We start from the raw sequence: 27,083 nt of genomic DNA, 5'->3' as shown, positions 1-27,083 counted from the left end.
GGGGGGGGGGGGGGGGGGGGGTGGGGCAGCAGAGGGAGAGGGAGAAGCCAGCTTCCGCCGAGCAGGGAGCGCAACGCAGGGCTCGATTCCACGATCCTGGGATCATGACCCAAGCTGAAGCAGACATTAACTGACTGAGCCACCCAGGTGTCCCACCAAGATTGGCCTTTAGGGCAAAGACATGAGGTCTCTAGCAAGCCCCTATTAAAATGCCACAGTTTCATGGTGCCCTGGAAATCTCAGCTATCCCCTTTACTTCTTTCTGAACCACGTCCCGTGGAATCATGCTGAGACAACAGACACTCAGGCAGTTGTTTGGAGGGAGAAAATACTTGGCCATAGCACAGGGACTCACAGGGCACAAGCCACGTATGAAGGGGGAAGCTGTAGGCATACAGTCCTCCCTCAATCCATTACATTCAGACCACCAAATGAATCTGATTTGAATCACCCCGGTCTGGTTCTTCCCTGGGTCCCTCAGTCATTTTACCCTGCCTCTCTGGGGTTCTCCATCCAGACAAGAAGGCCAAAACTGCCCTCCTCACAGCATATGTCCCTAAATTTCTCTCAGCCCTATTAAAATTGGTCCTCACAGAGCGGTTGCCAGATTCAGTAATGCCTTTAAAGTGACAGACACAAGCTTTGCCCTTCATTTGGCCCCATTCCCATCTTATTCTGTCAGATAGCATGATTGCCTAGAAATGAGCCCCCATCCCTGATTTTTCACTTGTCTACCTATGCATCCACCCCTCCCCCCCAAAAAAACACATATTCTCCATAGTCCTTCTTAGTATAACTAAGGTAAGCTAGAATTTTCTAATGGACCTTTACAAATTATGTCTAAGAATAACACAATTTATGGAGTCTAATTTTCCGATCCTACCTGATAATTTTGTTTACTGTACACACAGGTGTTTCTTTCCCTTCCAGCCTCATTGGAAGGTGCTCTGCCCCAAAGATCTTCTCTCTCTAATTCCCCCTGACCATCTCTGCCGGCCAGGAGTGAGGTGGAGGTAGTAGGGGTATATGGACAGTCTGACAAAAGAGGGGGCGTGTCTTGGAAGGATTGCCCAGCTGTCTCCTAGAGTAAACAGTTCAACCCTCACACTTGTTCAGGTGCCCACGAATGATGTAGAAACCAATAGTCCTAGCTTTGCGCAGTGGCGGTATCGTAGCCAATGAGGTTTATCCGAGGCGCGATTATTGCTAATTGAAACCAATAGTCCTGAACAGGGTCTACACTGCCCGCTGCTTCCCCCTGGAGTGACGTGGAAGGCTGTTTACACACATCAAGTCAAAGAGCTGCACCTTGAAGGGACTATAAGTTATTTATCCAATCCCCTTGTTATACATAATACAGTTAAGGAACCTGGGACCGGCTTGGTTAAGGGATTTAACCCAGTCATTCAACTCATTAATGACAGAGTCAGAACCACAGCCCAAAACTTCTGATGACCAGTGCGATGCTTTTTACAAAGTCTTCCTCACTCATAGACTGGGAATACAGAGTACACTGTTGTGACTCCACCTGGACCCACGGTGTATGCTCGGTAAGTACAGTGAAACACACACAGCTCTACCACCCGCAAGAAGACAGCCTTACCCTCATCCACATTTCCATCTCATGTGAAGCAGCCAACTCTAGGACAAATGATCCAGAAAGTCAGGAAGTAAGTTGCATAAATTGCCCTACAGTTGTAATGAAAAAGTAGCAACTCAGTAAAAATATAAACTACAATCGTTTAATGGCTCAGAATCCTAGGTGGGCAAATGCTTAACTCTTCTCAGTGTCTGCAGTACTGGTTGTTATAACTGCTTTAATCTCCAGAGCTCATAAACTTTAGAAGTCAAAACAAGGGGTTAGGAGGAATGTGAGTTTATGTGTTATCACCTTCATTCGGATGAACATGGATCAGGATTATTTGCAGCACTGGCTGATATTCCTGCAGAGCCATTACTTGCTCCTTTTGAGAAGCCATGAGGTGGGAGAAAAGGAAAGTCAACATCGTGGCTATATATTCTCAACAACAGAGTAAGGTTATTTTGGGAATTTTTTGAGAAGATAATAGACTTTGGAAAGCAGGAGAGACACTGCAGCCATGTGTTCATCAACTCACAGGGCTTTTGCATCCATAGGGGCCTTGAAACATAGTCTGCTCATTTAAAGAAGGCAGAAAGAAAGATCAAATGATGTGTCCAAGTTCATGCCACAGGCTAGAATCAGAGCAAAGATTCCAGCCTACTGTGCAAATTCAGTATTTATACTTGTATCATGACTAAAGAAGAAGGGAAGGAGTAAAAAATTAATTTGCAAACATCTAGAATACTCCCTTAAGGGTTTATAGTTTTAATAATCACTTCAACATATGTTATCTTTTCTTTTTACTTTTATTTGTTTTAAGATTTTATTTATTTGAGAGAGAGAGAGAGACAGAGATACAAGAGAGAGAGCACAAGCAGGGAGGAGTGGAAGAAGCAGGCTCCCCACTGAGCAGGGAGCCCGATGCGGGGCTCGATCCCAGGACCCTGAGATCATGACCTGAGCCAAAGGCAGACGCTTAACGACTGAGCCACCCAGGCGCCCCGAGAAACACCATTCTAAGGAACACCATTCCTGAGAGAAATTCCCTGAATAGAGTTCCTTAATCAAAGAAGTTTGGGAGACCCTGTAAGTATCAGTGCACCTTAACATATTAAAGGCTCTGAGAAGTCCTACATTAAAGAAGCTTGTTTAATCATTAATTAACTCAGCACTTCCCAAACTGAACTCAAAACTCATTGTTCATGGAATACCTTTCAATATCCTACAGAGTTCATATTTCTTGAAATACAATTGGCTCAGTCTTGCCAGCTATGGGCAAAGCACAGGTCCCAGGCATGCCTAAAATGAAAGCCTCTGTCTTTTATCCATATCCTCATGTGCTGCCTTTTAAAAATAAATAATAATTCTTTACAATCTTTACTCTTACGGTACACAAAGTCATATCTGCCTTTTGCCATCTCCCATGCCTACTTCTGCCTCCCACTTAGGGGAGAGACCTTGCTCATAGAGAAGATCAAAGTCTCCTGTCAGATGGGCTCACTATGCTCTGCTCTGCATACTGCAAATATATCTGTGGCCCACTTTCATAAAGGTGACTCCTGACAGGTCATCTTCCTCTTCAGTTACCTTTCAAAACAATAAGAATCCTCTTTCCTATAATCCAGTTCTATGATAAATACTTCTCTATTTGTAATGGAAACTGTACGCCTAAACAAAATGTGTAACTTTCACATAAAACACAGACAGTGTTGTTCCCTGAGCAGCAGTACCTCGTGTGATGGCTCCCTCCACTTCCCTATTCCTGCTCTCCACCTTGCACACTGCGTGGACTCTCATGACCTCCAGTGGGTGGTCTCCTACCTTATAATGGGTAATCTCTGCCCTGACATATATTCCATGGAAATTCCAAAGCACTGCTCTCGTTCATATTCTCTTGACAGTTCTAACCACTCTAGTTCTGTACAAGCTTCTAGAAGCACGATTTTATTTCTGTGGGTTGTTCCTCCTAGCCTCTTTGCTAAGGTCACCCAGTGACCCTCAACAAGCTTTAGTACACTCTTCATTCTACTGATATCTCTGTGTTCTTATTCAGCAACTCCAACATCTGCACAGAGTTCTCTCCAGATATACCACATACACGGAGTCACAGCCACCCCTCTCTAGTACCCACACAGGTAGTGAGTGCCCCTTTATAGCCAGGCACTATGCCAGGATGCCCTGGAGATATGGAATGAGTCAGCCAGGCCCCCTGCGCCTGGAGAATCTCACTTCCCAGGCTCTGACATCGTGACATCTGTAATGCTTGAGAGCTCAGGGCAAAGACTTCCAAACTGCATTTCCCCAACATTAGTATTGCATGAGACATTAATAGACAGTCCCTACTAAACAGAGTTCTAGGGCTAAATAAATTTGGGAAACATAATTACATGTGCTAACACATACTGTGAATTTCGAGGAAGAAGCTATATATGGTAGGTTTTTCCCAAATGTACTTGACCTGCAAACCATCTTTTCCTGGAATCTATTGGAGACAGTATCATTCCTCTGACACCATTTGGGAAATGCTGGTTTGGAAGTAGCTTCAGCCCACTCAATCCTACCAAATGCCAAGGACCAGATTGAAGTCATTCAAATATACAAACTGGTTAGGTGGAAAATGGATATTTCTTTGTGATTTCCCTTAGCTCTGCCTTTTGAATGATAAATAAGTTGAGTCTGTACCTGATGCTCAATTACTTTCATTTCCATAGGTATGTTCTGTGTAATTTACCATCTAGAGCCCTAATGACTTCCCAGTCTATCGTCCTAGCCCACACCTCCCCCGCCCTGCCACCCCAGAGCTCCAGGCCCCATATGTCGTGCTGTCTGCTGGACAACAACCTGTTGGAGATCTTTAACAGAATGTCCAACAAGCACTTCAAATGCAATTTGTCCCACATAGAAGTGATTACTGCTCTCATAAAATTCATTTCTCCATCTGCATTCCCTAATGGCCTCATTACCACCTTCCAATCAGAAACCTGGGACTTGTTCAGAATTCTACCCTCCCAGCCATGTTGTCATTAAGTGCTCCTGGTTCTGTCTTCCAAGAAGCTTGAATTTGGTCTCCATATTCCTCCCCCAACTGTCATTGTCTAATTTGGGGTCCTCACGACAGTGGTTTTCTTAGGTCAGGGTTTCTGGGAAGCAGACTCTAGGTTTCTGAGACTTGCATGTAGGCAGGTTATCAGAGAGAGCTATGGAGAATAATCCCTGTTGGGAGAGTGGAGGAAGAAAAACCAGGCTGAAGAAGTTGAACTTTGATAGTTGCAAGAATAGCCTCAACCAATTCTGTGGGGTGCTATAGAACAGGGTGACCCTTCAAAATTGTCCCAACTTGATGCAAGGGGTTGGGGAGGGGATACATTCCCACTCTCTTCAGCCTCCATCCTCCATACCCCCATCCCCTACTCCCCTCAGCTCCCACCCCACCCCACCTCAAGGCAATTCCCAGAATGGCCCTCAGCTGAGGGCCACCAGCCACCAACTCTTGCAGCAGGTAGAGGAATGAGTGCCTTACTCCTGAGGGGGTCAGGATGGTAACAGCATCCTTGTCCCTAATCTTGCTGCTTTCCAATTTATCCCCCACAACCCCACCAGAGGGGTTTTTCTAGACCCAAATTTAATAACACTATACACGTTCTCAAAATCTTTCAGTAATTCCCCCTTACCAACAAGATAATTCAAATCTGATCTTTGTCTACTAACATTTATGAATCCATCATGAGCACTGCTCCCCATGCTGGGCATGAGTTTGTCCCACGTCTCTCATTAACAAACTCCTACTCATCCTTTCAGGCCCAGTGTAAGCACCCCCTCCTCTTTGATGCCTTCATTAATATCCTCAAGCCAAAGTAATAATCCTGTATACTCTTTTTATACATACAGTCATTTGCTTCAGTGATCATTGGACTGACCTTCTTAAGAGCAAAGCCTGTGTCATATTCATTTGTGAAAGTGAAGGAATGACTCCATCAGCCATGTGCATCAGTATTGTATAAAGCTGGTCTACATGGGCTAATTCAAACTAACTAGAGGTGTCTTCATTCTAGTCAGCTGTTCTTTCAGAGACTTAATCTAGTTGCCCAGTGAGGGCTATTTGTCCCCAGGGGCAGAGATTCCGTTTGGGGAAATTCAGCTGGTTTGGTATATGTGCTCAATGCTCTGAGGGATTGGGCATTTAGTACATACTTCTCATTATGCTGATGCTACCTCTCATGTTGAAAAGGGGCATAGCCAGTGACCTATGGGATATGTTATAAAAGGTACCATATGGCCTGACTGGCCTCAAAATCTCTCTTTTTTGACTGAGCTTTCCCTTCATGTCCATTCTGAAATTCTCCCTATGATTGGAGTTGGACCAGTGGTCCCTTGGTTGGGGTGAATGCATGCTAGGGCCTAGGCAAGCTAATTCATCTGTAGAAGAGAATTCCTGTGTCTATTTCTATTTTACTCCTTTCAAAAATTTTATATTTTGTGTATGCTTTATAATGTACATCATGTAGTAATAGAGTAACACATATATAATTTATAAATAAATAATATTAGGGAGTGTACACTCAAAACATTTTTTACTAAGTAGCGCATGGTTAAAAAAATTTGGAGATCCCTAGATTGCACCCCAAAGACTGGAGTCTCCTTCAGCCTTCACTTATTGGCTTTTCAGCTGATCTGAGTGCTGAGCTAATTTGTGCTAAGGCACTAGGGAAACTCTAAAATCCAGAAGCAATTAAAAATGAAAGATAGGGGCCGGCAGGGGAGCAGGGCTAGGTGAGGAGAGCACAGAGACTATACCTGTCCAGAGCTGATGAACCATCTAGATATTGAGAACCTGGAATACAAAGAGGTAGGAGGTGAGGGGCACCGGGGTGGCTCAGTCGGTTAAATGTCTGTCGTTGGCTCAGGTCATGATCCCGGGGTCCTGGGATCGAGCCCCGAATTGGGCTCCCTGCTCAGCGGGAAGCCTGCTTCTCCCTCTCCCACTCCCCCTGCTTGTGTTCCTGCTCTCGCTGTGTCTCTCTGTCAAATAAATATTAAAAAGCAGAAAGAGGCAGGAGGTGGAGCAGAGACTGCAATAGGCAGGGCAGCCAACTGGAGGGATGAGGACATATGAAAGAATGACGGGACTTCCGGCAGAGACAGGGACAGGGATATGGTCAACCTGAAGGGTTGGGAGGATGGACCTGTGGAGGCTCTGGGCTTGGAGGGGAGCCTGGGTATGACTGGAATGATCCAGGAGCAGGTACACTCTCATGCTGCACAGCCTCCTAAGTGCGCTGATGGGGACAGTGGCCCTCGGCTGAGACTCAAGTGGCCACCCCGCCGCCCGCCTGGCCACAGTGCTTGCCGTCAGCCTTCTCATCCTCTGGGCCATGGGCAGCACCTTCCTGCTCAGTGTTTCTGGGCCCCTGCTTCTGATTCTGGTGCACACCTCACTGCACCTGCAAAACCTCAAGAACAAGATTGAGAACAAGATTGAGAGTATTGGCCTCAAGTGGACGCCAGTGGGGCTGCAACTGGAGGTACTGGGACAAGAGCAAGAGGCTGTATCCTAGGGGTCTGGGATCTGTACCCAAGACTTGGAGAATGCCACCCCCACTCTGGGTCTGACCCAGGGACCCAGAGCCCTTTCCCAGCCCTTAAAATAGAGTGCTCTCTCCAGTTCAAAAAGCAGGACACCTGCAACCCTCCCCCAAGTTCCAAAATTGGGATATCCCCCCTACCCAGCCCCTGTTACATAAGGGACCAGACTCTACCCCAGCCGTGAACTTGGGGCTTGGAGACCAGAGCATCCAGGGTCAACCTCAAACTCTGGACCCAGAGATATTCCCCCATCGCCAATCTGGAACAACCCATTTCCCATGCTCATTCCCAAAGCTAAGATCTGGAACCAAGGCATTTTCTTGAACCCTGGTCTAAGGCTTTTCCACACCCCATCCCAGCCTTGAACCCAGGTCAGGGCATTGCCAGATCTTGAACCCAGGATGCAAGTATTCCCAGCCCCCATCAGGCAAAGGATTCAAGCATCCTGACCCTGTTGAACCCTTGGTTCCAGGTGACCCCCATATTTACCAGTCCCACTTGCCTCTCTCCAGCTCTGCTTAGGGATTCTGCCCCTCCTCCCCAAAGTTCCACATTGATGAGGACCAAGGGGTAGGGTGGGGTGGGGGTAGCCCTGACCCAGAATGGAACGTCTGTATCAGTGTTACTGCAACAATAAAGGCTGTTGCATCGCTCAAGCCAAGAAAGGAAAGGAAGGAAGGGAGGGAGAAAGTGAGGAAGGGGGAGAGAGAGGGAGAAAGAAAGAGAGAGAGAAAGAGAAGGAAGGAAGGAAGGAAGGGAGGGAAGGAAGAGAAAAGGAAGGAAGGAAGGAAGGAAGGAAGGAAGAAAGAAAAGAGAAAGGGAAAGGGAAAGGGAAAGAAAAGAGTAACAGCCTCTACCCCCACCAGGAAGATGCCCCATCTGCGCTTCACTGTGACTGGAGCTCACGTCAGAGTATAGCCGGCCAGAAATGAAGATAGTACTGGCTGGTCCACAGTGCCTATGTGGGGTGCTGAGAAGCAGCAATCTGATTGGAGTCAGGGCATAGGAGCCTTATCTTAAGTTGCATTAGCATAACCAGAGCATCATTTTTTTTAAAGATTATATTTACTTATTTGACAGAGAGAGAGACAGCGAGAGAGGGAACACAAGCAGGGGGAGTGGGAGAGGGAGAAGCAGGTTTCCCGCTGAGCAGGGAGCCCGATGCAGGGCTCGATCCCAGGACCCTGGGACCATGACCTGAGACAAAGGCAGATGCTTAACCAACTGAACCACCCAGTTACCCCGAGCATCATTTTTATATAGATTGTATGGTTATCTGGGGATGGCTGTAGGGATTGATTGGTGGTGGAAATTAGGAGTGGGTGAAGGGTGCTGCTAGCAATGCAGCCCTTAGTGCCTCCTTGGCAGGTGGAAGCTGGTGAGCCATATTAGTCTACAAAGAGGAAGTATGGCACCCGAGATGAGGAGAAACACTTATCCAACACCAAACCCTGGGGGCCCAAGGGCCATCCCCAATGGGATGATACACCAGAATAGTTCTAGCAGCCAAGAAGCATGATACATGATACAGGACCAAAAGACATGAGCAGGGAATGGGCCTTCTCTGTGGGAGCTAAGGTAGGGGAAGAAGGGCACTCCAAAGGGAAAACTTTCATGAAGAGCAAACAGGAGGCACAGAGAGACCCCCAAGGGGAATGTGCCTCACGCAACAGGTTTAGCCCCAATGGCAAGGAAGTAGGCTTCACACCTCCAAGAGTCCTGGTTCCACTGAATAATCAGTGGAAGACTGTTTGATGGGTAAGGTAGCATGCTAACTACAGTTTTCTTACATACGAAGTTGTCTGGGAAACAAAAGAGATCAGAAGGATAACAAATACAATTCCTTTTTATATTGTTTTCAGACTCTCTTAGGCTCTTAGTTTTCTACCAGGAGCACACTGTAAAACCTTTGAGGGGTACAGCTCCTTCTAGGTGATAAGACTTTGCATTCATAAAGCATTTCAGTTAACATAAACTGTTGCATATACTATTTCATAAATCCTTACCACGATCCAGCAAGGTAGGTATTCTTTTTTTTTCTTTTTTCTTTTTTTGTCAGAGAGAGAGAGGGAGCACAAGCAGGGGGAGTGGCAGGCAGAGGGAGAGGGAGAAGCAGGCTCCCCGCTGAGCAAGGAGCCTATGTGGGACTCAGTCCCAGGACCCGGGATCATGACCTGAGCCGAAGGCAGACGCTCAACCAACTGAGCCACCCAGGTGGACTGTTATTCTTATATCCATTTTGCAGACGGTGATATAAAAATTCAAGCAACAAGTTTGTTTTGCCAGAACCCTATGTTCTGCCGATGAGGTATCTGAGGCCAAGGTGGAGTTCACTGGTTTACCACTCGCCACGGACAAAGAGCAGATGCTTACAAAGCCAGGACCCACACCCAGGACTCACAGAACCCCACCTCCTCCAAATTCTCCATCCTGTATCACACTTCCCTCCCAGCCCACCATGGTCCTAAAAGTAGAGCTCAGCAGCCACAAAGTGGCCTGTGAGGAATGGCAAACAAATGTTATTGGCTCTGCCTTCCTACTGTCAAATCTCCTGGGCAGTTTGTTCTAACATCTGCTGTGGTTTTTTGTTTGTTTGTTTTTTGTTTTTTGTTTTTTGCAGCATGCAAAAGGAAAGAACAAGAACATGGGAAGGATAGAGGCAACACACCCAAAAAGCCCAGGTTGGTCTTCACAGATGTCCAGCGTCGAACTCTACATGCAATATTCAAGGAAAACAAGCGCCCGTCCAAAGAATTGCAAATCACTATTTCCCAGCAGCTGGGGTTGGAGTTGAGCACCGTCAGCAATTTCTTCATGAACGCGAGGAGGAGGAGTCTGGACAAGTGGCAGGACGAGGGCAGCTCCAATTCAGGCAACTCATCTTCTTCATCAAGCACTTGTACCAAAGCATGAAGGAATAACCACGAACTAAACCTCGGTGGAAAAGCTTTAAATAAAAAAAAATTTTTAAAAGACCAGGACCTCAAGATAGCAGGTTTATACTTAGAAATATTTGAAGAAAAAAAAAAGCGTTATTTATAGTCCAAAGAAACCAAAGACTTCGCTCACCTGCATTCTGACTTTGTTAGGAGACACACACTTCAGCGGGGCAACGACTTGGCAAGAAAAATTATGAGCGGGAAAGCACCACTGGATCTCACACCTTCCATCCATGATCATTCTTGCTGTGCTTGGCTGTTTTGTGGTTTGGAGCATAGTGATTTTGAGCCATTGAGTGGACCTCTCTTAAGATCAGACTTTCTCATCTGTTCCACCATGCCGCGAAGGTGTATGGTGTCTCAGTACTGTGTGTGGGTACGTGAGTGCATACACACATACACACACACACACGCACACACACACATATGCACACACCACCAGTGGTTAGGGACTTAGGCAGGGCTGGTCTTCAGGAAAGGTTGTGCTATAGGGGTACAACCAACATAGTGTGGGGTTGTCTGATTTCATTGGATAGGAGTGTGATTTCGCTCGTCTAGCCTAGCGTTTGAACCTGCCAGGCCGGCAACCTAAATGCAGATTCAAACCCAGCAAAGAAAATTTGAATGACACCTAAACCAGTGCATTCTCTTTGTTTGTTAAGGAATGTTCAGATATTTTTTAAGAAATGAAACAAGAGTTCATCCATTTAAAAAAAAATCACCTAGGTACCAAAGAACACACTTAATATTATAGTGCAGTATTTTATTGCAATGATTTTAATAACCAAAGCTATTTTTACACAAGATACTATGTAAAGTTATACGTATGAACTGATCTAGCTGTAATACACATGCCACATAGAATCATGACTATTATTTATGACTCTTGACGCATTTGAAATATTAGTTTTCAGAACTGGCAAGAAAGAATGTAGCTTCAGGGAAGCAATTAATATCATAACAGAGAGATCAGTGTAGTGGACACGTACATCCAGATGGCACACTCCCTTTCGGGATCCATAAATGATACTTAAGTAGACATATGGACATGATCTGTTCATAGCTGAGAAAACCTGGGGATTCTTCCAAAGTAGGAACCCATTTGTAAATTAGAAAACTAAGTTTAACAGAGCAAGTAATTAAAGTAGAAAATTTGTTCTAAGTAATGCTTTTTTAGTGAAAGACCACTGAATAAAGGATATCATACTTAGGTTAATTTGACTTAAAGTTGCTTTATGCATTTGACACCAAATACCTTTTTAAAAATACTTTGCAAACACACAAAGTGAGCAGACCAACATTATTATTAAAATGAACTATCCAGTATTTGTAGTCAAATTGACTTTATTGCCAATCTCAGATATTGTATGACTTGAAAATCAATAGAAATAGCAGATGCAACTGAGAAATGGTGGAATAGTATAGAAAACACCAGAGTTCTAGTCGAGGACAAGACTTTGGGTTCTATAGGCATGAAGCTATTTATTTCACTAAGCATAGCCTCCAAAGTGTACTACATTCTTTCTTGCTACTGCATTAAGCTGGAAATTTTATGACATAGAGTCCACTCTCTCAAAGGGACAGATAAAACCCTAGACCTGAGCTTCCAAAGACAAAATTTTCAATTTCTATTTTTCCAAATCACTTAACCACAGCTGGAGATATCAAGGGGGAAGAAAAAAGCTAACACAGTTGTGCTAGTAGTACCCAAGTGAGTCACTTGCTTCCCAGAAAAATTCTCTCTGAATTCCATTGAATTGTAACTCATAAAAGTGAATACCTTTTGTACTATTAGGTAAAGAATTGGGTGCTCTTGGTTAATTACCACACCTAATTAGAAATATAAAATGAAATGTTATACCTACAATAAGTTGTTGATTGAGATTCATTAAAATGCTAAAGAAAAAAAAATTTGAACTATCTTGACACAAAAACCTAACTCCCTAAGGTCTGAGCGTCTTGTCTAGGTCTAGAAGAGACAGACACCTGGAGAGATGAAGCCAAACCAACAAGCCGTCTGGGTCTCCTTCATATCTGCTGTAGAATGAGAAAAGCAAGCCAACACATGCTTCTCCTTTAATGAAATAGCGCATTTGCCTTGACACATTTTGTCTTAGTATTTTTTTTTAATCTCACACCAAATTCCAGCTTAAAATTTTCCCTTCCAAACATGGCACAATTACAATTCAACTATTAAAAGAGACCATTTCAATGGCCACCCCTAGAGATTTGCTTAACACATAATCTTGTCAATGACATAAACCAAAAGGAAAAAAACGGATTAACTTTTTCTCTCTCTCCAGAATGGAGGGGGCCAGGAGTACAGCTATATATTTATAATTTAGGAGGGAGGAAAGCCTTATTTATTTAAAACATGAGAATTTTAAATGCAGGGAAACTCAAGCTGTGTCTACACACAGTCTTACCAAATTCAGCACCCCAGGGAAAACAAAAGTTGAATTCAAACACCGTGGTTTTTTGCTTTGTTTTTGCTATATTACTCCTTCAGATTAATCCAATTGCATTTTACATTTTTGACCAATTATTTTAGTACTATGTGGACACAGTCTCAAAGAAAATTACTACATTTCTAATATTCCCATCATAATGGTTTTTTGAAAAATAATCCAGTGATCCTGTTAGCTAACACCAAAGATAATTTTCATACCAGCATTGAATTTGCACCCATTACACAATTTCAGGGCCTAGAGATATATTTTCTCATAAACAGATGCACAAATCAGAGCCTGAAAAGCAATTTTTTTACTAGACTGTTCAAGCATACTCACAACCTTTGCTTTTTAGAAGTCATAATGGACAAACTCAGCTTCTCACGAGCAATACACTCGTTACGTCATATATGACTGATTATTGCTTCTAATGTGGCATGTAGCATTAATTTATGGCTCAGGTTTCTTAACCTACCACATTCAGTGGAGCAGATCACGTGCCAGTTGCTCACCCATTATTTCTCAATCCTTTTGCAAAATTCACCTAAAAAGATATCTCACTCTTTCATTTGTACGTTTGTTTATTCCAACACTGCACTTCACATAACATGTTTTGGGGGGGGGGAGTTGGTAGAATGGAAGTTAGACTGTTTTCGACCATAAATCATTCAGGTCCTCTCGTGACTATAAGCTTCCCTGAAAGGGGGCAAAGAGAGAGAGTGGGAGATGTGAAGTCTGGACACCCCAAAAGCCCAGATTTCAGTGAGTGTTCAGGTACATGAATTCTGGATGTCAGGAACTAAGTATCCAGTCCCTGGATGCAGCTGGCCTAGATCCCCAAACCCAAAGAGAATGTGGAGAAATTCAGACATTCCAACTGAACATGTCACTCACTCTGCCCCCCAAAAAGCATAATTACTTTTCTGGGAAAAAAGTAAAAGTACTACGCTACTTTTGGACTCATGCCACTTGCATTGCTACCCCAGGTGAATGATCCGTCTTTGCAGGTTAAATGCAAACTTTGCTATACCAAAGAGTCCTAGGACATTTTCACATGAGCTATAAAGGCATTTTCCCTAAGAAAGGTCCTCCCTTCTTTGTACATAAAGGATGAAAACTATGCATTTAGCAAACAAAGAGAAAGCACTTCTCCCTTTCCTATCTAGTTGTTTAGGGTGCATTCAAACACCAGAGGCCATTTTGAGATGCGATTGGCCTTCTGGATTATTCTTGTGGTGTGGTTAGCTTTACAGTACATTTGGTAACTATTTCCTAAATAGTAAGGACAAAGAAGCAGAAGGTAAGAAATAGCTACTTCCATGTGTTAAAAAAAAAAAAAAGAAAAAAAGGAAAAAAAAAGAAAAAAAGAAAAAAAAGTGTAAAAATCTACTATTTATAGTGTGAACCAAAGACGCTACCTCACTCGATTTCCATTGGTGATTTTAATCACATTGATGATACCAAAGAATACCAAAGATATTTTCATGCACGGCCTTGGTCTGCAGAGGGAACTCCACCCTTTTCCCTCCCCCGCCTCCCCCCCCTCACTCTTCACTCAGTGTGTAAACTTGTCTTCATTCTTAATAATAATGATACGAAATGATAACAACATTAGGAAATACTACTCTTACTACTGCTAGTTCTACTTGTAAATCTCTAGGCAAACATGTTGCAAACTTTGTAAACTCCTAGGACGAGTGCCTTGCTTGAACCAAAGTGTTAAACCGCTGTTGACCTCTCACCTTATACTCTTTGAATACCTCAGCCTCTTAGAAAGGCCACTAATGAAAAAAAAAAAGGAATAATTATTCACCGTGGTGCTTTTTCCGTGCAACCATGCAATGAAACTTTCTTTGATACCAAAGGATGACTTCTTCCCCCCAATTTCTTGCTGATAAACCAAAGCTCCTCCTCCTCGTTCCCTCTCGAGGTTCTCCCACTTCACCGAGTCCCTTCACCAGGCAGGCCGTGCATCACTTTTACCAATTCCTCCAAATACCTCATAGTAATAGAGTTTTAGGGTTATGTTGTATAGAGAGTCTATGTGATAAGGCAGAACTTACTAGTTTGATAATTGTTAAGGTTACTTTTAAAAAAAACTTTATAATTCTTATTTATTTTGTAGTTTGTATGTTTGGGATGTCCCCCGCCCCCCCCCTTCGGTTTGGGGTTTATTTTCTTGGCAGAACTGCTCTGTTGCTCAAGGAAGACTTAATTTCTGGAAATGTTCCCCAGGTGGGTTAAGGGTTGTGTAAAAATGCAAGAATGGAATAAGAAATGATTCTCATTTTGATGGTTACTTATGAAGTTTTTGTGTTTCGTAGTAAATTTGTTTCCACAGGGTAAAAAATATATATATATATAATCTCTTTTTTGTGAAACTGGTTCCTATTTTTCTCTATAATGTGCTGTGATTTTTTTAATTTAATTACATTTTATATGAGCTTATTTAATCACTGCTTTAATTTATGACTGTGTAGTTTTTACAGTGTATATAGTAGAATTGAAATGGCCAAAGCTTTACGTTACAATCTTTTTGTTCTTGATGCTAAGATAAGCTGAAGGCAAGAGCTTCTCTTAACTGCAGGGTGTATCTTTAGCTTTTTCTTAGCAGGCACTTCAATGTGTGTTGTGAACACTGCCAGGTTCCCCCCTCAAAAAACTTGTACATGCCAAAATGAGTGTTTCGAGGTAGTCCTTTTTGTCACTTAGAAAGGAGAAAGGCATTTATTTGTGTTCTTCCTTTAATTTATTATTATTTTTTTTTTTTTTAGAAAAGATTATTTTGCAGGTTAGACCTGAAATTCCAAAGAATTTAAGAGTTGTTTCATGTTTCAAAGCACCGGCATTTGTGAGATACTTTGCTACTTTTTTTTAAACCATTCACACGGGTATGAGAAGTGAAGAGTGTAAAAAAAAAACAAAAACAAAAACTCAAAGAGGCAAGCTAACTTGAATTTGGAAATCCTCTTCAGTTTCACCAAGTTTCTGAACTGCTTCAAGGCAAGGGGCAGGGCAAAGGGACAGTTCCTCTTGCAGAGCTGAGGGAAGTATAATAGCTTCATGCCCTAACAGAAAGTCAAGGCTGAGAGGCAGCTGAGCCAGCTCCTGCCTGGCTGGCCAACCCATAGAAGAAGCAACACTTGATTGCTCGGCCCCAGTTATCAAGGAAAATGCTTCACAGGTACACTTTCCTCTCCACATCTGTTTCTTGTAATCTGCCACCTACAATTCCTCCCCACTCCCCCTACCCCCACTCCCCCCACCCACCAAAATGGCAAGAGCTCTCCTCAAATGTCAGAGTCTCGAGTGAATGTCCCCAGCCCTATTAGAGTTGGTCTCTTATCACTCTTCGTCTTCCCACTACTTTTCTTGTCCACACCAGAGATGGGCCCTGCCCCAGGCCCCCATAATTGAGGCTGTTCAGATACTTGACCTGCTTTAGGTCAACACACACACACAATTCTCAGCCGACTAGTGGCATCCTCAGAAGCGCCGGTGCCCACCGCTTTGTTTTATGTGGCTGAAATAAGTTGCTTCAACTCCATGGCATAAATCCATAGATGTAAATATTTTTCCTCTCAATACAAGAATTTTATCTTATTTTCTTCTGCAGGGGTCTTAGGGGTGGGGAAAGAAAGGGAGGGCTTAGACTTTGGGTCAAATGTTCCATTTTCTTAGAAACATTTTTATACTCCGTATGTATGTTAATAGGGCAATAAATCTCCTCTGAGTTGCAGGATCATTGGTAAGCATTGACTAATTATTTGTTTTTAATACAAATGCTGAGCAGTGAGTTGCAGAAAGCCCAAGAAAATGGTTGAGGAAGTAGACTTTTACCATCAGCAATGAAACGCTGAACAGAGTTGTATTCACAAGGTCATATTTTCTGTTTCTGTGTTAGTTTTGATTTTTTTTTCTTTTTTGTGGTATGTTCTGCATTTATTACATAATCATTGTGGGCTCATTTTAGATTTGCCATCTGAACCAAGTGACAAGTATTTTTTAACAAAATAAAATTTAAAACATTGTCTTCCACTTGCTTCGGTAGTTGTCTTCATATCTCCCTGTGTTTCTTGTCCCTTCAGAAGGTGGCCCATCTCTCACTCACTTAGACCTGTCCCTTCCCCCCTTCTAGTTTCAGTATACCTTTGACCTTAGCTATTGTTTGAGTGTGACTCAGTTTCCCTGTTCAAGTTAGCTTGATGGTTTATTATGTAAGGAGGGTGCCTAAGACAATCATCAGGTAAAAAAAAAAAATTAAAAATTAAATTTTAAAAAGATCAGTAGAGTAGAAAATCTTCCAAGAGCAGAGGGAGTTCTTCCTTAACAATGAAAAAAAAAAAGTAAATACATAATTAAATAATTAATTAATTTAAAAACCTAACCATGAGGGGCTTAGAAGATTTTTGATAAAAGACAAATGTTGCTGTCATTTTCTTTGTCAATTAGAAAGCAGTGGTAGTTTCTACGTTGCATCTACATTTCAGACTAAATGATTATTGTACCCAGTTATGGTTGTTCGCTAATATTTTGTCTCTCTCTCTTTCTCTCTGTCCAATGCTTCTTCTGTATTTTTGTGTGTAGCAACAAAAAGTGTAATGCATTAGGCATTATTCTGGTTTGTTTATGAGTATCTCCTGTACGCATTAAGGTTTCTTTCATTTTTTTTTTAAGCTTCGCTACTGTTCTCACTTTATGCCGTGCAATATCATCTGCTGTGTTTGCTAAGCAAAAAAGAAAAAAAGAAAAAAAAGCAAGTGATGATGCCATCATGCTTTTCAGTGTTAAAATGTTTCAGCATTTATGTAGTCACCAAAATGTAGTAAAATAAAATGTTGGATTTTCCAGCACTTTAAATTTAGACAATTCTTGCCTTCTTTTGTTTTTATTCTCTGTAATTCTCAGCAAATAGCTCATGGATTTTCTTTGGAGGAAGGATGAAGCTGAGAGGGTGACATGTTTGAGAACTCAAGCCAGTGTCATGGTTTAAAGAAGGATTCATTACAAGAGAAAAAAAGAAAATGGTATTCTCCAGTGGAATAAGAGGCTATTTTTTTTTTTAAAGATTTTATTTTTAAGTAATCTCTACACCCAATGTGGGGCCCAAACTTACAACCCCAAGATCAAGAGTCACATGCTCCACTGACTAAGCCAGCCAGGTGCCCCAAGAGGCTGTTTTTAAATGAAAGTGGGACATTCTATTTGTAGATATTAGCCATTTATATTAACCTGATTGACTTTCAGAAGAAATAAAAATTGTTATTAGAGAGAATGGCCTTTAAAAGTCCTCACCAGTAAAATACTGTGTGTGTGTGTGTGTGTGTGTGTGTGTGTCACTCAGGAGCTAGGGGAGGACTTAGAAATTAGGATCTTCTTTTCTTTAATAGGGTGTAGTAATTGATCAAGAGGCCTGGTTCAGGGAAAAGGGAAACTAGTTTTGGAATTTCTGCTGTGCTGATTACTAGACTTATGACCTTGGGCACATTCTTAAACTTTAATGATTTAACTTTCCTAAATCTCAGTTTCATCATCTGTAAAATGGGGATAAGTATCTACATTACAGGGTTGCTGTGAGGATTAGGAATTAGAAGTAAGTAAAGTTTAGTATAGTGTCTGGCATATGTCAAATCCTTAATAAAGCTTAGTTATTCTTATTATTGGTGAACATCTTAAAATGCAGATTTTTCTAGTTAAAAAAAACCTAATTTCTAAGTTAGGTTTTCCATTTTTTCAATAATAAGAGCAGGACTGTTTTCTTGGCATATTCTCACAATTACTTTATGTTCTCTAAAGGTAGGAGCTATGCAACAAAGATGTAGAATACAATGTGAATGGGGCTTTGCCAAGTGGTCCAGTGGGTTGACCCTGAAGAGATATCCACTTTAATGTCTAAGTACCAGGACACCAGAAAGGGAAAAAAAAAAAAAAAAAAACTACCTGTCTAGAAGAAGTTTTTGAATGGCAAGTGGGCTTTGACCCTGACAAAAAGGAAGAGACTCCTTAGAGGCATCCCAAATACTGTCTCCTGAAGGCTTCAACTATTAAGAGTCTTTGGCAGAGTGGAGCTAGTTTGGGTAGATTTGGAAAGCTCCACAGGGAGAACCTAGAGGGACTAAGAGTACCTGCAGAAGACCTTGTAAATGAAGCCCAGGGGAAGGGAAGCCAGAAGGAAACTGGAAGCCTTCCAGATGGGGTCAGTATTTCTCTTTTATTTCATTAAAGTATTGAAAATAGCATACATACTGAGTGCAGGTGGCAAATAAATATCTAAAAAATGTAATTGGTTTCAATTCTTTCCAAAGTTTTTTGTATTTCCACAACGAGGTCACTGATGTCCCTCTGCTTAAATTTTAGTTAAGTTGCCATGGTCAGGACCACACAGTGTTTATTACATCAGCCAATTCCTTAGAAAACATTAAGCCAGAGTATTTTTGTCTTTGGCTTCTTCTTTAAGGTTTTTCATTTTGAGGGGAAGATGGTTAGGTCTCAAAAGCCAACTCTCCAAAACAACAAGAATTTCAGTCATAGGATATGGTATCTTTTCTTAGCCAGTAGTCTAAGAAAACAGCTGTTGAAAACTGACACCCAGGGAGGGCACCTGGGTGGCTCAGTTGGTTAAGCGACTGCCTTCGACTCAGGTCATGATCCTGGAGTCCCTGGATCTCGTCCCGCATCGGGCTCCCTGCTCGGCGGGGAGTCTGCTTCTCCCTCTGACCCTCCCCCCTCTCATGTGCTTGCTCTCTCTCATTCTCTCTCTCTCAAATAAATAAATAAAATCTTTAAAAAAAAAAAAGAAAGAAAACTGACACCCAGGGAATGACATCAGTAAATTGGCCAAACAAGATGTTCCTTGCTCATATCCCCCCATCAACAACAATTTGATATCCATCCAAGATCACAAATGCCTTCCTGGGAGCCATGTCTGAGATCCAGCACCATATGCCAAGGGGCTCAGGAGAAGTCTTGCCAACCCATACAGGGTACTAAGCATACAGACTTCAGTTCCAGCTGTGGACCCTGCAATGGACCAGGAACTGACCTTAGCACCTCTTGCCCAGGGTCCAGGAGCCCCTGGAGAACACTATCTTAGACAATTACCCATGAACAAGAAATCTCCCGTGTAAGTCCAGGAGTCCAGCAGAGGTTCCAGAACACCACTGGAGCAAAATATATATATATATATATATATGAATTTGGGTAAGAGGAACAGTTTGACTTTACCTACATTACCCTTCCCCCACGAGAGACCTTCTTAGCTCATGATTTCTCCCACAGTGGAAAGTGAAAGCATGTGAGTGAGCACCCAGCTTCTGTAGTGGCAAAGAAGCCCATTTCTTTCTTACCCCATCTAGAGTAGTGAATTGTGCGCTCACAACTGGGGGACAGGAAGTGGCTGGGATAGTGACAAATAGGACTCTCAGAGGGCACTAAAGAGACACAGATCCTAATAACCATGTCATGGACTCCATCAAGAAGCTCACCCATGATCTACTGGGGAATGCGTCACCCACAGACCCCCCAAAACTGGCCACAGGCACCCCCAGCACCCCTCGAGTCTCACCCACCCCCATTCGCACACACACCCTATGGCCAGTTTCCTATGTGTGCCCCCAGTAGAGGTGAGAGAGAGCTTTGGCAGATGGCTAGTGAGCCCTCACAGAAGGCCTGCACCAGCCCAAATCTCTGGTTCAGGGAGAGACCACAAACTTGAGCTTTAGCACCACCCTTGGGAAAGCAAAAGGGAGTCTGTCAGCACTCAGCCTGGTATGCTGATGGATCAAGAGAGGGCATAGACCCTAAGGATTCTGCCATATGAGGAAGCAAGAAGCATGAAGCAGGTATATCCATAGAAGGTCTGAGAAAACCTCAGAATCCCTAGCAGGGCTTAGGGAAGGTTTTTTCTCTCCCACAGTTATTCAGTAAAGACTGGAGGGGGTACTGCAACTTCAAATCTGAAGACAGCAATACAAGACTTGAAGGGAGAAGAAAATTCAAGGAAACATGACATCATCAAAGGATCACAATAATCCTCCAGTAACCTACTCCAAAGACATGGAGATCTGCAATTTACCCAAGAAAGAATTTTAAATAGCTATTTTTAGGAAGCTATAAGAAAACATTACAATTCAGTGTAATCAGGAAAATAATACATGAACAAAATGAGAAGTTTAACAAAGAAATGGAGACCCTAAAAAAAGAACCACACAGAAATTCTGAAGCTGGATATAATGAATGAAATGAAATATGCAATAGAGACCATCAACAGCAGAATGGATCAGACAGAAGAAAAAATCTGTGTGTTAGAAGACAGGAACTTTTGAAATTATCCAGTGAAAACAAAGAAAAAAGAATGAGGAAAGATTATGTGATCTGTAGGATACCATCAAAAGAAACAATCTGGAAATTATTGGAGTTCCAGAAGGAGAAGAGGGGAAGAAGGGGCAGAAAGCTTATTTAAAGAAAAAAATGGCTGAGAATTTCCCAAATCTGGAAATAGATTTAGACATCCAAGTTGATGAAGCTCATAGATCCCCATATGAACTCAGCTTAAAGAGATCTCCAAGACACAATAAAATAAAAACTACCAAAAATCAAAGACAAAGAGAGAAACTTAAAAGCAGCAAGAGAAAAGAAGTAACATACAAGGGAAACCCCATAAGGCTATCAGCAGATTTCTCAGCAGAGACCTTACAGGTCAGGAGAGAATGAGGTGTTATATTCAAAGTGCTGAAGGAAAAAAATCTGCCAGGGTGCCTGGGTGGCTCAGTCGTTAAGCGTCTGCCTTTGGCCCAGGTCATGATCCCAGGGTCCTGGGATTAAGCCCTGCGTCGGGCTCCCTGCTTGGTGGGGAGCCTGCTTCTCCCTCTCCCACTCCCCCTGCTTGTGTTCCCTCTCTTGCTGTGTCTCTGTCAAATAAATAAACAAAATCTTAAAAAGAAAAGAAAAAATCTGCCAACGAATAATACTCTGTCCAGCAAAGTTGTCCTTCAGAAATGATAGATAAAAACTTTCCCAGACAAACAAAAGCTGAGGGACATCATCACTAGATCTGCCTTACAAGAAATGCTGAAAGGAGTTCTTCAAGCTGGAATGAAAGGGCACTAATTAGTGACATGAAAACATGAAAATATACAGCACATTGGTGAAGGTAAGTATATATTCAAATTCAGAATGTGTTAATACTGCCATACAGTGGTGTGTTAATCACTTAACTCTAGTATAAAGGTTAAAGGGCAAATGTATTAAAAATAAGTATAGCTACAATAATTTATTAATGAATACACAATATAAAAAGAAGTAAATTGTGACATCAAAAACATAAATACACAGTAGGTAAAAGTCAGGTCCCACTTTTGGCTTTGCTGTCTCTATGACTCTCAATAAGTCTCTCAACCCAGTGCTTCTCAGACTACTTTATACACAGATCACTTAGAGTTCTTGTTAAAATGCATATTTAGATTCAGTAAGTCTAAGGTGAGACCTGAGATTCCAGGCAATGCTGTGATGCTGGTCCACAGACCGTACGTTATACAGCAAGGATTTAACTTCTCTGAGCTTTAGCTTCCTCTTTTGTAAAATCAGGGATTAAGACTCAGAGGCTCTTCCCACTAGAACACATTCTGATAAACCCACAGATAGGGCTGGATCTTTAGAGGCACTAAGCACTGAAAAGATTATGATGTACCTCCTTTCACCCACCTCCTCCCCACAATACCCCCGATGTAGGATTCAAACTCAAGACAATATTAAACCTAAAGTACATGGAAGGAAGTTAGACAGATTCTATTTTTCCCATGATAACTACTTTAATGCTTTTCTTAATAGATCAAACATCATAATCTTCCCAAAATTTATTCTCACATTTTGGGTGCCCCTGCACTGCTGGTACCTTAAATGTGTCCTTGGTCCACCTAGTAATAACCCAGCTAAGCCCAGTCAACCAGCTGGCTCAGAGGATATCCTGCCATATGCCCAGAACATTCGAGGCACCCAGAAAACTTGGTTATCAGTACATTATCATCCTCTGAGAAGAGCTAAGACCAACCTGGGAGCCATCCAATCATAAGAAAGGATTTTTTGTTTCCTTAACTGCAATTCTACCTTATATGCCAGGTGCCTTCTATACAAACATTTGATTGCCTCCGCAGTTTATGCCCGACTCAAGGATTGCCCCATCTGTTCTCAGTTCCATAGCATCTAGGGCTGCCATATACAGCTATGCCCACCAGAAGGAGGTGGCTGGGGAGGCTATTTCTTTACATAAAGTCTCCTTCAATCAGACCAAGACATGGGCTATGTGAAAAGATGCTCAACATCATTAGTCATTAAGGAAATGAGAATCAAAAGCACAAGGAAATATTCCTTTATACCCACTAGGATGGCTATGATAAAGACAATAACAAGTGGGCGCCTGGGTGGCTCAGTTGGTTAAGCGACTGCCTTCGGCTCAGGTCATGATCCTGGAGTCCCGGGATCCTGGAGTCCCTGCTCAGCAGGGAGTCTGCTTCTCCCTCTCCCGCTCCCCCCTCTTGTGCTCTTTCTCTCTCTCACTCTCTCTCAAATAAATAAATAAAATCTTTAAAAAAAAAAAGAAAATAACAAGTATTGGTGAGGTTATAGAGAAATTGGACCCCTCACATGTCACTAGTGGGAATGTAAACAGGTGCAGCTACTTTAGAAAACAATTTGGTAGTTCCTCAAAAAGTTAGTCATAGAGTTACCATTTGATGTAACAATTCCACCTGTAGGTACATAACCAAAAGAACTGAAAACATGTTCACACAAAAACTTATACACAAATGTTCATAGCAGCCTTAGTCATAATAGCCAACAAATGGAAACAAGCTAAGTGTTCATTGGATAAACAAAATGAGGTATGTCTATAGAATGCACTGTTATTCAACTATAAAAAGGAATGAGGAACTGATACCTGCTACAAGTTGGAGGAACCTCAAAAACATGACGCTAAGTGAAAGAAGACAAACACAAAAGGCCACATACTGTATGATTCTGTAGGGGCAGAAAATGTATCCCTTCTCCTCTTCTAAGTTCTTTGACTGGTCTAATGATTAAATTGGACATAGAACAGGGGCGCCTGGGTGGCTCAATTGTTAAGCATCTGCCTTTGACTCGGGGCATGATCCCAGGGTCCTGGGATTGAGACCTGCATCGGGCTCCCTGCTCGGCAGGAAGCCTGCTTCTCCCTCTCCCCCACTTGTGTTCCCTCTCTCGCTGTGTCTCTCTCTGTCAAATAAATAAAGGGGATCTTTAAAAAAATAATAAATAAATAAATTGACATAAAACAGATCAAGAGGAGAAAAGCAAATTTAATTTCGTATGTAAGGGGGAGCCCCAAAGGTAGGAGACTCAAGGGCAAGTGGGGTAGTGGAGGCTTGTATTCCAGTATGAGCAAAGGAAAGGGATATGGACCTGGGGCTTCCAAGGAGAGGAGGGTAATTCACAGAGCAGATGTTCAGTAATCGGATGTTCACCTGCCATAAGGATAAGCTTTCAGATAAAAAATCTGTGGTAATAGCTCCCTTTCTGGGCCAGGCCCCTGATCTGAATTCTCTTCGGTAGTTAAGGGAGGTAAAAGTTTTCTTGAGTCTGCAGTGTCTTGATTGACTTCAGCTCAGAATAATCAAATAATCCACATGCCAAAGTGATACATTTTCGGGTGTCTGCTCCGCTTCAATTCCATCTATATAAAATGTCCAGAATAGGCAAGTCCATAGAAAAAAGAAAAGTAGGTATTAGTGTCGCCAGGGGCTGAGGGAAAGAGAAATGGGGAGTGACTGCTAATAGGTCTGACATTCCTTTTGGGAGTGATGGAAATGTTCTAGGATTAGATAGTGGTGATGGTTGCACAATCTTATGAATAAACTAAAAACCATGGGATTGTACACTTTAAAAACATAAATTTTATGGCAGGTGAATTGTCTCAATAATGTTGTTATTTAAAAACTGATGGTACATGTCGAAGAGCACCAGAGCAGACTTAAAAATGCTCCCAAAGGCCTAAGCTTGGATCATATGAACAAGAAAATAGAACATGAGAGCATTGGATTCTAACCCATAGAATAAAATAAATATCCATGAGTACAAACCAATAGGCAGAAAGAAAGAGAGAGAGGGAAGAAAGAAGGGAGGGAGGGACAGCCCTTCCTTACAGTAGAATTCCAATTTCAAAATGTAGGAATGATGGAAATAGTCCCCACTAGGCAAACATTACAGTAATAATCGCTGCAAGTGACAACCATTGATGAAAGCTAGTATCAGTAGGTGACAGTATGGTAAAGAGGACATGTGCAAAATCTCAAAGTATTTTGCCACAAGATACCCATCAACTTAAAAAAGGAAAGTAGTAACTCTACATCAGAGAAACCTGACAGACCCTTCCTATAGTAAGAAGTCAAAGTTGGCATCACGGGGTGGGGGGGGTTGGCTGACTCAAGCAGCAGAACATACGACTCTTTTTTTTTTTTTTTAAGATTTTATTTATTTATTTGTCAGAGAGAGAGAGCAAGCATGCGCAGGGGGAGCGGCAGGCAGAGGGAGAGGGAGAAGCAGGCTCCCCACTGAGCAGGGAGCCCGATGCGGGGCTCCGTCCCAGGACTCTGGGATCATGACCCGCACCGAAGACAGGCACTTAACCAACTGAGCCACCCAGGCGCCCCAGAACATGCGACTCTTGATCTTGGGATCATGAGCTTGAGCCCCAAGTTGGGTGTAGAGATTACTTAAAAAAAAAAAGGTTGTACTTCTTTAAAAAAAAGTTAGCATCACTGTTCGTAAGTCATATCAACATCATGTATCCCCCTTATATGATGGGCTGACAAAAACATTTCTTCGACCTAATCATAAGAAAGTGTCATACAAACTGAGGGACGTTATACAACATAACTGCCCAGTACTCTTCAAAAGTGTTAAGGTCAAGGGGACCTGTCACTATCGGAGGAAGCTAAAGAGATGTGACAACATGAGCTCCTGAATTGGATCCTGGACAAGAAAAAGAACATTGGAGGGGCGCCTGGGTGGCTCAGTTGTTGGGCGTCTGCCTTCAGCTCAGGTCATGATCCCAGGGTCCTGGAATCAAGTCCCACATTGGGCTCCCTGCTCAGCGGGAAGCCTGCTTCTCCCTCTCCCACTCCCCCTGTTTGTGTTCCCTCTCTCGCTGTGTCTCTCTCTGTCAAATAAATAAATTTAAAAAAGAAAGAAAGAAAGAAAAAGAACTTTTGAGCGAAAATGTTCAAAATCAAATTAGGTCTGTAATGTAGTTAAAAGTATCACATCGATGTTAATTCTCTAGTTTCAATAATGGCACTATGGTTATGTAGGCTGTTAAAATTAAGGGAGGCTGGGTAATGGGTGAATGGAACTTTCTGTACTATTTTACAACTTTTCTGTAAATCTCAAATTATTTCAACATAAAAAGCTTAAAAACTTTTATTTAAACAGCTATTTCTAAAGTTATTTTTCTCTGAAGGTAAGTTGTGGATTCCTTCTTTGCCTTATAGGTTGCTAACAAAATACTATGAAAAGCAGCAACCCCGTGACATCACAGCGCATTGCCTTGCAAACCTCAGGTTTTAACATTTTCCTTGTCACAGCTCCTTAGTTATATACACTTTGGCCAGCAGGTGGCAGGACTTAACCAGGTTCTTTTCCACAAAACTCCGGAAGAAGCCTGAGACTGCAAAGAGAGGTCAAACAATGACACCTCCCAACCCAGGAGCTGAAGGTAACAATGTCATTACTCGATCGATGTACCGTCACTATAGGGAGATGTCATTTTTAGGGGCACTTAAGTGATGCGGCAGGGAGGAAAGAATTGGTAAACAGTGATGTAAGGCTTGGAGGCAAAATTACCCACCCCGCCCTATCCCCACCCTGCCCCCACCCCCAGCCTGGGGCATCAAGGAGGAGCCCTGGGCTCTGCTTCCACTGGGTGCTAATACCACACTGTTGAAAGAATAACAAAGGATGACTTGCAAATTTTTTTAAACTTTTAAAGAATGAATTACAAAGAAGCGATAAATTATCAATATTATAAGAAGTTTAATAATTTTTAAATATGACTATCAGCAATTGGGGGGGGAGGGGAGGAATTGTAGACCTCGAAGAAACTCCACATGGTTCTCTCTCTCTCCTTTCCTCTGTCTTCTCACCCCAGAACTGCTCCCATCAAAGTCTGAGGTCCGCGCCCTGATCGCAGCCATCTTTGCGAGTTGCTGAGCCCCAGGGAGAAATGTTTAAAACACCACAGCCAGCGAGTGCCAGAGCTAGGACATAAAGCCAAGACTTTGGATAAGGCCAGTCCTTCCACGGAACAGAAACCAGGTCTGAGCTCCTGCCTTTTTTTTTTCATCTGCAAGTGAGTGGGTTCAAAGGTAACAGGGATCCGGGATGATTTCTGGCGTGATGCGCACCAAGGATTCCCTGATGAAGGTAAGCTGTGCTCAGCTGAACCCTTCCCCCAACGGTTCAGGCGTATAGAATGTGTATTGTAATGTTTTATATTCTGAG

The 27,083-nt window shown here is 42.5% G+C and overlaps 1 protein-coding gene and 1 pseudogene across 1 annotated transcript in view; both read left to right on the top strand.

Annotated features, from left to right (window-relative positions):
• The window catches only part of ONECUT1 (one cut homeobox 1), a 35,610-nt gene extending 25,098 nt beyond the window's left edge, over positions 1 to 10,512 (top strand). The window contains exon 2 of the mRNA XM_021694012.1: positions 9,786 to 10,512. Within this exon, the coding sequence (XP_021549687.1) occupies positions 9,786 to 10,078 (293 nt within the window). The 3' untranslated portion in view covers positions 10,079 to 10,512. The remainder of the gene's footprint in view (positions 1 to 9,785) is intronic.
• Positions 1,150 to 1,233, top strand: LOC123325728 (annotated as a pseudogene).
• Positions 10,513 to 27,083: the final 16,571 nt, after the last annotated feature.

The sequence above is a fragment of the Neomonachus schauinslandi genome, chromosome 9 (genome assembly GCF_002201575.2).
Source record: "Neomonachus schauinslandi chromosome 9, ASM220157v2, whole genome shotgun sequence".
Lineage (NCBI taxonomy): Eukaryota > Metazoa > Chordata > Mammalia > Carnivora > Phocidae > Neomonachus > Neomonachus schauinslandi.
The sequence above is the reverse complement of the archived record's forward strand: the minus strand, read 5'-3'. Positions and strand labels throughout refer to the sequence as shown.